The sequence below is a fragment of the Porites lutea genome, chromosome 4, assembly GCF_958299795.1.
Source record: "Porites lutea chromosome 4, jaPorLute2.1, whole genome shotgun sequence".
Lineage (NCBI taxonomy): Eukaryota > Metazoa > Cnidaria > Anthozoa > Scleractinia > Poritidae > Porites > Porites lutea.
In genome coordinates this window covers 27,836,434-27,848,530 of record NC_133204.1, presented here as the reverse complement: position 1 = coordinate 27,848,530, position 12,097 = coordinate 27,836,434, and the positions used below count along the sequence as shown (strand labels likewise).

At 37.4% G+C, this 12,097-nt stretch overlaps 1 protein-coding gene across 1 annotated transcript; it reads right to left on the bottom strand.

Moving 5' to 3' along the window:
* Window positions 1-2,238: 2,238 nt before the first annotated feature.
* On the bottom strand, window positions 2,239-11,755 carry LOC140935241 (myoferlin-like). Its single transcript, XM_073384784.1, has 7 exons — window positions 11,610-11,755; window positions 10,693-10,783; window positions 10,230-10,329; window positions 9,682-9,866; window positions 8,636-8,745; window positions 5,819-5,969; window positions 2,239-3,293 (listed from the first exon to the last, which is right to left on the bottom strand). The coding sequence occupies exons 2-7, from the start codon at window positions 10,747-10,749 to the stop codon at window positions 3,261-3,263; spliced, it is 636 nt and encodes a 211-aa protein (XP_073240885.1). The 5' UTR covers window positions 10,750-10,783; window positions 11,610-11,755; the 3' UTR covers window positions 2,239-3,260.
* Window positions 11,756-12,097: the final 342 nt, after the last annotated feature.

Genomic DNA, 12,097 nt, shown 5'->3' with positions numbered 1-12,097 from the left:
TCACGCTCTACGTCGAATTTTTATCTCCGGTTGGTCAAGATTTGACAGGTGTTCACGTGGAAAATTTATGCAGTATCTCGAAACTTGTTTATTGATAGCTGGAGCTGACAGAGTTTTGTGTCGTCTTATGATGTTTTTTATTGTATTTTCTCACTGGCTGTACAAAATGAAATACAGCTGCTATCAAGATTCTTCTGTTATTCATGACTGGTTTGTTTATTGGGTTTTTGGTTGAGAATTTCGCCGCTTGTCGAAGTTATTGGAAATCCGATTTCGGATGATATCGTTTTTAAAAATGAGCTTATTCTACTTCACCTTGCTTGATGCTTGAGGAGTCTAAGGCGATTCTGGCCTTACTTGATGGCCTTCAGGAGCTGCATCTCGACTGGTAAGCCTTAGTAATCATTGCAGTTGATATGTTTTTTTTTTTTTCTGTTTTCATGTAGTCGAGCATAGTTTATGCGGCTAGTTTATGGACATTTGTAAGATTTGGATCGGAGACAATGATTTGACCTAGTATCAGGTTTGATATACAGAACTTTAAAAGCCTTAAGACATTTTCTGACCGCAAATGCTAGAAAGAAAACATTCTGAAGAATATTCAGTCATAATTTTGGTTGTAAAAAGAAAGATTTGAGAAATATTCTTGCCACGAGTTCATCTTGGAAAACAGCAAACACCGGGAAGCCGGTTAAAACACAAATATGGCAAGGTGTTATACCTGAGTCATGATTTTCAGATCACTTTCATTACTTGTCTAGATCTTCATGAATGACAACTGTTTTCTCTGTAAATGTTTCACCGAATTATTTTTCTTGTCTTGATTGTTAGTATTTTCTTTCGTAATTTTAGAACTGGCTGGCCGTATGGGTGATTTTGAAAAGGTTTCGAAAGTTCTCGCTAAAAGCTCATTATTACGTATACCCTGCATACTACATAGGAGCAAATTGATCTCACTGAACAATCCCAACATTATGGAATTCTCTTCATGAAAAGTTTTTATAATTTGTTCAATTATATAATTTATTGTGCAAGGGAAGCGCGTGCTTCGATGGTCCTGAATATTGAATGAGTGCATGCAATTTGTCTTGAAAAATTGTGAGAAACGGCTACAGGATTTAATAGGGGAAAAAAAAAAGAAATTCTCTCCGAGGTCTGAAGGCTGAACAAACAGCGCCTGATAGTACTGTTTACCTCAGATATGATGTACAAAAAGTATAAAAGGCTGGTTTACACGCCAACAGATTTGTCGGCAAGATTTTGTAAAGTAAACTTGTCGAACACAGAAATTCTGGCCTGATTTTTTATTTTGGCCTTCCTTTTAGGAATGCAACCGATAAATTATACCGTGTAAATAGGCCGCCATCGAGGCCTATCCTGTCTTGTACCCCGCCTTTATAGCATAAAATTATATTTCGGGGAAGTCAAATTAAATTAACTTTATAAAATAAAGGTGGTGTAGGTGGCCAACTGGTTTATTTTCTTTGGTAGCGTTTTGCAAGCCTAATCTCCTATGATCAAAATTTACATGATTGCTATTTTTTTTGGTTTAATAAGACTAATAACTCGATGTAAGATTTGTTTCACTCTTGTACTGTTTGCAAATTATTTTTTCTCTAAACCACTTTTAATAGCTTTTCCCTCCAAAACTTTATGAATCTGCCCTAAAGTTGACTAACTGTGGATTACAAGTTTATTGTTTGATTTAAATTATAAATTTATTAACGGGAGCTTCGCTTTAAGCCCTGGCTAAATCTATATATTATAAAATACAGTAGAACCCCGGTTCCAGAATTAAAACTCTGAAGGAAAACGGAAAAACAGTTCGAGTTAGCGGCAGTTCAAGGATATCGGGGTCGATTGGACAGTCATTTTGTCAGGTTAATATTTAACGGTTTACTTTAGCAGTTTAGCATATACGGTAGAGCGCAAATTACACTAATGTAGATCTAGTCAGAAACTGTAACACATGATCTAATATGCCCTTTGGTGGTGGAAAATGACTGTCGAATACTAGGCAAATACTGGATCTGTTCGTCTTACTACTGATTAAACCAAATTTCTATGTGTTACCTCTGTCAGTGTTTTAACCCAGCCTTAAGGCCGAATTGACAAGAAGACCTAATGGGATGGCAGAAGTTGTGAGTTGCAAGAACCAAAATTCGAGTTATCGGGGTAGATTTTTTTTAAAGGGAAACTAAATTTAGTTCAAGTTAAGGGGGGGGGGGGGGGGAGTTCGAGTTACAGGGATTCTTCTAATTTTTATATCTGGAGAAAAATTCTACATGTGGGAAAATCAAGAAATTTTGAAATTATTTATTGCATACCGTATTTATTCGATTAACCGCCCTGGGCGCTAATTAAATTTTTTGGACCTTGAGAGTGGGCGCGTATTCGAAGGTGGGCGCTCATTAAATTTTCACCATTTTTCAGCATGTGTAGTATGTTTATTTTGCAACAAATCAGTAATTACTAATAACAAGACGCGAAGACGTAACAAAGCAAGGTTTCTGTAAAATACTCCGAAGAAAACTCCGTCTTCGGGGAAGTCTCTTATTAGTACTTATTCAATTTAAATTTCAATCTCCTTTTCAATCAAGTGGGTGGGGTGGGAGTGGGCGCTTATTTGAGTCTTATTGGGAGGGGGAGGGGGTGGGGTGGGCGCTCATTAACTTTTTCTGCATTTAGGATGGACGCTTATTTGAGGTGGGCGCTAATTCGAGGTTGAGCGCTTATTCGAATAAATACGGTAATTACTGTATTTAAATGTTACTGGTTATTTGTAACATCTGCCCATCTTTCTGTAAAAGCTCCCGTACGCGTCCGCCCTCGATAGGTTTATCAAATGGTCGCTTATACGCGTACCCATTCTCGTAAACCACAAATCTAGTTGCGTCCACTCTTTTTAAGGTTAAGTTAAGCTACATGCATCTTTAGATTTGTAAATTTCTTTGCAATGGTTAAATGCAGTTGTATAGTTAATTGTTTTCAGCAAATTATAACTATATCCACGAGACCTTCGATTTAGGCTTGGCCGCATCTACATATCGAAAGATCACAGCTTTGGATAGCTTCCCAAATGTCCTATCCTATCTTAGGTTTCAGCTTATTTTATTCTCCTCTACGTAATAAACGATTATATAATAAAAATTATTAAGAGTTAATTTCATTTTAACAGAGAAAGAGCAAAAGTATTTAAAACTAATATTTAAGGCTTAGCATTACAACGTTGGTCAACTAGTGATTTAAGTTGAAGGACTTTAAGCACCAACCATTTTTTTAGCTGCATAATTCTGAAATGGAAAAATAACACAAGAGAAACACGCATAAGAAAAGCACTGGAGCATGTTTATTTGTAGCATGCGAGCAAGCTTTCTAGGGCGTTCTGGCGGCGGCGCGGGAAAAGGAAGGAGAGCTTGCAACTACGTCTCTGGAATTTTAGTATCTGCATCGAAAAAGTCGATGCGAAATGCTGATTGGCGGAGATGACACTAGTAATGACGTCATTACCCTTAGCTCGTGTTTTTCAATGTTTGTTTACATCCGACCTCGTTCTTCGAGCTGATTGACGGAAATCTGACTGTTCGGTTGACGGAGGGCCACAGGGGAATTGGATTTGGTCAGTGCGTCCCGGAGAGCTTGCTCGCAGGCTAGTTTATTTGTACAATAATACATTTGAAAGAAACAGCTTCCGTGGGGTGGTTCAGACTAAACACTTCCATAAAACTGATAACTTTTGTTTCTTCTTTATTCATAAATGTTACTAGACGACTGGTCAGTTTGCAAATAACATTTTCTTAATAGTACATTAAAAGATGACAATAGAGGTTTTCATGACGTCACTCCACGTCCGCCATAACAATGTTACAATGGCCATATTGGCATCCCAAACCAGTCCAGTCCTTATAATGAGGTTTGAACCTTTTTCTTATGTGATTACTTTCTTTTGTTACAGCAAATATGCATATGCATAGCTACTGCTCACGTGAGTGAAAACGCTCTATGTGATCTGGTGTAGGAATTGTTCAGTATCTTTTTAATCTTTTGCAATTATGTCATTTGCATGCTTACTGCAATCGGGTCTTATCTTTTCCTTTTTAACTAGGAGAAATTAAGTCTTTTTAGAGGTGACCTTGTCTTTTATTTATCTGAAATCAGCAAAATAATTAGCTTATCGAAGCTTTTGGCAGCAGGGAAACTACTTTTCTGATTACAAATGTTATGATGTTAACCCAGTGACCATAGTATAACATGTGACTGAGACATTAGGGACCTTTAAACGATCCGAAAACGGTGACGTCCATGAAAACGTCCTTGTAAAATAGACTTCGCATCCTTTAAAACTTTTGCGGGATTATCCCAGGGCGCCCATGGTAGAATTTATCACCTTGCCGTTCCCGTACTGAAGTAAACTTAAAATTTAGCCAGTTCAAGTCGTAGGTGTGCAAGGACGGCAAAGAAATTCACAAGAAAGCGTAATTTTTGCATGCATGAGAATTGTTACTTTTCTCATTAAACCTATTGCTTTTTTGACGTTCCCGTTCCCGTTACCTTAGTCTGGCGTACTTGTCCCTCATAACCAGAACAACTACAACAACTTTGTTAGCGTCAATCCACAATACAAGTTTTCTGTCATTGACCAACGCTTAACGAATGCGGATGGTTTGTCACGATTTTAAAAAATTTTGTCCCATACGGAACAATCTTGAAGGGCGCTGCGAACAAAATTTGTGCCGGGTAAAACTGGACGAACTCAACTGAATAAACGAAAACGTGTTTTTTCTTATCAATCATTCGCTGTAAATCAATCATTCGTTCCATTAAGTAATGACATATGTTACGGTCTGTTAAATAGAAACATTGCTCCGGATAATATTTTGAAACTCTTCTCTCGAATTTCTGGCGTTCATACTTACGATACACGTGACTCAAGCTCTGAACATTCATACTACAGAATCTCGCCTCAATGTCAAAATGAAATGCTTCTCTCTTGTTGGGGTCAAAATTTGGAATGGGATACCTCAAATTCGTAAAGAAAGACCTAAAAAAGCTTTTAAAACATCACTAAAACCAACCCTTTACGCTAGTCGATATCCTTCTAACTGAAGACTCCTATATTGATGTAGATACGATTATTGTGAAAATGAAAAAGCAATTCAAAGTGCCCAGACTCAACAATTCCAAGTCCCTAAACTCAACTGCTTTAGATACTTTATTATTGGGATGTACATATAAAAAAATTTCAGTTTTTTAGTTATAGACAGTTGTTTACATTTGCTCTGTTGAAAAGCACCAGACCACCAAGAAGTCTTTTTAAACTATAATTATACTAAATTTGTATTTAATTTTCAATTTGAGACGAGTTTAGTAAAGTATGTTTTTTGATTCAAATATCTCTTGTCCTTTATTTTCATTTTATTTTATTTTTAAAATTCACTCCAATATTGTCCTTGTATTTAAGTAGAATAGTATTTATTTACTGTAAAATATATATACTTACATAACGTCCAATTTCTTTGTATTTATCCAATTTGTAGTAAATTATGTAGCCTGGCCTGCCTCGAATAGCCTTGCTAACTGTAGGCCAGTCTCAATGTAGTTTTGTAATATATTTCCAAATTTCAATAAAGTTGAAGTTGAAAGTTGAACAGTAAATGGTGTCCAGTGCGGATAATTTTTTTTTCATAGCAAAACTGGTCACCACACAATTTTTGGTTTAGAAGTCTCAAAGGCAATTCTAAATTTCTCTGCTGGTGCAGAAATGCCATAATGTAAACTGTAGTACAGAATAACGTTCCTTGAAAACAAGATCACTTACCGGAATACTATACACAAACAGGAAAATCAGTAAGGCGAGGAAAATGCAAAACAAGATTTTGAGGAGGTAACACTTGTTGATGTTTCGCCAGATGATAAACTTGAACGTTTTGAACGGAGACGTGTACCATAAAAATGAATGTGCAGGACGGCTGTGGAAGGGAATAAAGAATAAATACAACGACAATGTATGACTTCCTGCATGGTACAGAGGCAGATCCAGGGGAGGGCCAGGGGGACCCCCCCCCCTTATTTTTAGACCAAACTGAGACCCGAAGGGCCGAAAAAAAACTTTTTTGAGACCGGCCTCCCTCACCCCTTATCTCAGGGTCTGGATGACTGGGCCCCCCTTATCTGAAGGTCTGGATCGGCCACTATGGGAAATGCAAGAATAGGAAGAATTTGCTATTCCCATGTCTTTTTAACCCACCTTAAAGATGAAATTTTCGTAAGACCCTTTCAAGTCATAGTTTTAAGCCGAATTACGATGAAACGATTGCAGTTCCTAAAAATAATGTTAGCACATTAGAACGATCATTTGGTGTCAGATTGTTTCTGGAGAGACTCTAGCTACCGTAGATAACAAAAAAATATAAAAAGGGATCACCTCACTCGATTCAAGTGTTATCCAAGAAGCTTATGCCATGTATATCTGGTTCCTTATTTACAAAATATACAGCTTTGTTCCTCTCGTTGTTTTTGCTTTTTTTTATTTTATTAATATGCACCTATTTCAATTAAGGTTGCTCCCGTGAACCATGTTTTATAGCCTGCAGTGCTCTATGGTAAACCCTTTAACACAGCTGGAAGTTTAGTCTTGTTCACGTTCTTTGAAATAATGAAGACCATTTGTGAAAAGGCGTTCAAGAGAAGTTTCAAGTCAAATGGCTGCTAAAATTCTTTTAAAAGCGTGAATGAGCTGAAAAATTTCATTTTTAAAATCTCATAGTAAACAATTGGAAGCCTCTTCTTTTAACAACATTAAATGAATAGGGTTTTACCGCCTGATTAAGCTGCGTTTTTTTTGCATGGGCCAGAATGCTGATTTTAATACTTCAATAAAAGCAAATCAACGCTATTCCTTTTAATGATCCAGTTAAATGTTAAGTTATTTATAGAGCGTTTTCACATGACGTCACGGCGGCAGTATTGGTGTTCCAAAACAATGAAACGGTAACCATGTTGGTGCACCCAGAAAATCCTCTGGGAGTTGAACTCTTTTGTCATGTAAATACTTTCTTTTGTTCCAATAAATTACATGCTGGCCACGTGAGTGAAAACGCTCTATTGGTGTTCAATAAACGCCTTGAATTTGATTTTTTTAAAACTCCAACGAAATTTCCCACGTGTACGAGCCAAGAAAATTTGCAGCATTTGCATATTACCACAGAGAAAAACCTAACCTCAAATCACTGTCTCAAGTTAAAAAGCCTAGGATTCAGTGTTTTGAAATACATTGTCTTTAACGTTCTGTTGACATAGCAAAGAAGCGTCAGCAGCGTTTGCTGTCTAGGTTTCTAGGCTCGTTGCGGGCACATGTACTATACTTGTTATAATAATGCACCGCGGGCCATGAAACGTGGATCATCTCAAGCATGTTAATTAAGGCATGGCCTAAGGCAAATTTGCATAAAATCTTATTAATAATGATCATAACTTTGTGAAAATTTATCAGAACCTTCCAAAATTTGGCAACCTCGGAAAAATCGGTAACCTTAATTTTCCTGTAACGTAAGAAATGAGATATGTGTCACGTGACCACTTTTGGTCGAGTCCAGGAAAGGAAAGAAAACTAAAAATGGGGTTGCGAGATGCCACACAGTATAAACTAAATTCAGTATTTTTGTTATAGTATCATCATTTCTCGCTTGAATCTGGCCGGAATGGTTGACTCACGTTTTTATTTGATTAGTAATTAAGCAAAATAGGACACGTGACACTTTCCACCTGTCAATATTTTTTTAAGAAATTAAAAATTCTCTACGTGCCGGCCACGGAAAAATTCGTACGGTAAAATAAACATTTACACGTGGTTCAAACTTAGTTGTAATCAACCTCCCTCTAAGGTTTTTAGGAGTTCTTTCCGAGACGATAAAACATCAGCACCTGACGTTTTCAGTAGCTATTCGTTTATCCCTCAGACGCATTTTGAAACAAGCTTGGTGTTGGTCAGTTTCTATGGTTACGATATATGACGTCATAAGTAGCTGGTGGTCAAAGCCATTTTGGAGTGAAAATGCATGGTTTTTCTTTCTTTTCTTTCAAAACCAAAGCTTGTGGCTGAAATGACGCAAAGTACTTATGCATGTGTTATTTTGCATGTCAAGTTCAAACAATTATCAATTTTTGCAGTCTATACCTGATTTCTAATTCTTGAAGGCCAAGATGGCGACCATGTTTGGTGACATCACAGACCTCCAGCAGCGCCACCACCCGTAAAATATACCTCATGTTGTCGAGAAGATCAAAGGCTTTCCACCGAAGGCAAAATTGTTTTGAAATACTGCAACATATCAAAACTCTAGAGAGAGGTTCCATCAACTCCCCCCCCCTTCCCCGCACTTGCACCACGGTGGGGGTATGACTTTGCGTGTATTTCCGAGGGTTAATCTTTTTACGGTTAAATATTTTTTCGTCATCCTCAGTGACCACTCAGAAAAGCAAGCCACTGAGAGGGTGGTTTCTCTATAGCAGTGTCCGTAGAGATTCTAATTCTTATCCAGATTATTACAATGCCACTTTTGCTGGTTTCACACACATTTAACAACCGATTTATAAAGTGGCTATCTTTACTGAAAAGAAAATCTTTGACACTTACTCTGGTTTGTCGAGCGTTGGATATTGATTGGGGCTTGACTGACCATGGCCAGCAGGTTTCGCTTTAGCTTCTTCTTCCTTCAAAATCTCAAGAGTCATTTGCACTTTACCCTTTTATAAAAGATTACCCGAGTTATAAACGGAATTTAAATCGTGGTAAGTAAATGAATTAATAATAATATGCAACTATCCCTCGAAGGGGAGGTGAATAGTGGTGGATATATACACCGGGACGCAAAGCCGAGGCAGATAACACCCTCCGAAATCTCTATAATTATTCAGATGATACGAAAGGAGAATTTAATAATTGTTCTACTATTCATTCAAAATAATTCGTCGTTTAAAAACAAGCTAAAACAAAATTAACCATCTTTCATTCTTTCAACAAGCTAAAACATGCTTACCTCCATCGATGTTAAGTTCATCTTCGATATTGTATGTTTTTCGGCAAGTTAGGAGATATCAATATTTGGCTCCAAATAGCGGATGTCGTTCGTCGAGTTGTCTTTTTGCTGTCCTTGCTATGTTTTTAGCCGATAATTCGTCTATTTCTTCCTCGTGAAACGAGTGAAATGTTCACCATTTTGTATTCAACACTAAAACAAGTCAACCTCGTCCCCAGGCCGGGTCTTTTCGGTTAACTGTTCCATAATCTGGCAATTTTTCTGCACACTTGACGCCATTTTTCACATATCGAAAAGTTCTTCCAAATTCGGTCGATAATAGCAGGTTATGATTAATTATGCGTGGGATTTTAGCCAGTCGGGAAAGGAGAAATAAATTAAATGAATGAATGAATGAATGAATGAATGAATAATAATAATAATAATAATAATAATAATAATAATAATAATAATAATAATAATAATAATAATAATAATAATAAATATTTCTGGGCGTGACTAGTATTGACATTCCAACGCTGATCTTTCTTAGCTCTAGGCTCTAGAGGGAGAGCATCGGGAATAGTGACTAGTTTCTGTTGCGATTCAATAACAGTAACTTTTTTCTTTGGAAGAAAAAGATGTAGTAGAGATAGACACTTACTGTTATCTTGTTCCCCTTATGGCAGGCCCACCATCCCTTTTTCCTTCCAGTGGAAAAAAGATCTATGGATTGGTATTTTTTGTTTGAACCTTGGAATGGGATTTTTGCTGGATCTTTGTTTGTTCCACAGCGACTGGGATAGGGACAGGGTCGTATTAGCTCGTTAAGTGTCAGCTCCAGGTCTCCTGTGGAAGATAATAAATCGACAGCTTATAATAGACCAATTTCGATAAATGCATAGTGGATGCTCTCTCGCGCGCAGCGCAGCACAATGGGTAAGAAAATTTGGCTATCTATGCATCCAAGAAATGTTGGTTCCGACAAAATCTGCCCAACGTACGTTTACCCCTTTATGTAAGCCGGGGTGAAATTTTGCATTTTAAGCACCAACGTGTTTCGGCGGTAAATCGCATGGCCACTCGGAGGTTAGCTTTATCTTTCTCAAGAGGTTACTCGTATATTAGTAAAATAAAAGATACAACTAGCCATCACCTTGATAAATTAAGGATCGTCGGCACAAAGGTACTGAGCGTTTTACGTAGTCTTACCGAGAAAGTCCGACGGACTTAGTGTGTCCTTGTCAAGAATTTGAATCTTTAATACTGGTAGCTTTTTTACTTCCTTAACGTCACTCCCTAAGTAATGAACCTAGTTAATTGAAAAAAAAAAAAAATCATGACCATTGTTTATTTTCAACCTGAGATAACGTTACTGTCCTCTCACGTAATGAATGCAGATTCCGGAATCCCGGAAATCTTCCTTCTATGGAATCCGCAATTCTGATCTTTGGAATCCAGAATACAGCCCAAGGAATACTAAATCGCACCTACGATAGGAATCTGAAATCCAAGTTACACTGACAGGGAATCCGGTATCCAGTACCAGGAATCCAGACTCCACGGCTGGGAATCCAGAATCCAAGACTGTCTTGGATTCCCTTACATTATGCTGATCGTTGACTAGTCATTAAGACGACATGCCTGGGTTGATAACATGGCTATAACGTTTTACCTTTTCTTTAACGACGATTTTTTTCTCAAAAGGATCAAAATCAAAAGGGAAAATCATTCGCCAGTTGAAGCTTCCGCTGCCATCCAGTGACCTAAAAACATTAAAGAACATTTATATCACACACTCTTAGTACATTGAAACTATCCACTACTTTCACATTAACCATAATACACCTTGTTTGCCCGCCAAAATGTTGCATTTGCCACTTGCACATCTCCCGTAATACACCTTATTCGCACCCCAACATCTTGCATATGCATTGTTTTCAATTTCTCTTGGGACGGCTGTAATATCCAGGAGAAATGAAAAACAAAGGCTATGCGAAATTTTCGGGGGTAAATAATGTGCATCATGTGAGATGTGCAAGTGGCGAATAAACATTGTTTTCAAGTTTTCTTGGGAGGATTGTATAAATCCCAAGAGAAACTGGAAACAATGCTTATGCTAACTATTTTTTTTCGCAGGGGTGGGGGGGCGGGGGGGAAGGAGGGGTAAACAAGGTGTATTAGAGGAATGTGAAAGTAGCGAATAGAGCATTTGCCCATGGCGTCACGAAAGTCGTTTTGGTGATCAAGGCAATGAAGTGGCAACCATGCAGGTTGGTGTTCCAAGCGAATCCTGCAGTCTTATGTAAACGATAATTTTTGTTCCAAGTAGTTTCCATAAATCCTGGCCACGAGAGATAAAACGCTCTATTAAGAGGGAGTTCTTTGTGTGCGCTCAGTCCCCTTGGTCATTCAAAATTATAAAAACTAGGACCATGAAACCTACAGGTTTTATATCGTGTCTGGAGATAAATTTGACGTCATTTTTTTAAATTTAGTCTGCCATCTTAAATGCCATTAATTATTTTTAGTGTCACTTAAAGGTGTCCTTTGCCTACTATTGCTCATTCAATAAACGCACTATTTTTATACCTTTCGTGGACGTCCGTATTCTGTTCGTCCTTGTCTACCAGCCACCTATATTTGCATAAGGTTATACATAGTTAGAAGTCATTTTTATATAGCAGAACCAATCTGCGGATTTCATAAATTATCCTTAACAGCCGTTGATCCCTGTTCATTTCCATGAATATAGGATACACTTAATTGTAGAACGTTTTCATGGCAAAATTCCGTATCGCAAATTAAAAGTTTTCAGAACTGTGAAAAGATGGAGATGTATTTTGCAAGGTTATTAATTCCTAACTGGCTTTCCTTTATGTGTTTATACTACTACATGAGAAATTTCTGCAATTTGATTGGCTTAGAGCAGTGGTATTTCAGCTTAATTTGAAATACCTACATGTGAAAATTACAAACCTTGTGTGGGTAGTAGTATAAACAAATAATAGCATGATTTGTACGTGATATTTCGCATAAATACCACTCGTGATATTTCAAAATTATCTCAAATTTCACTC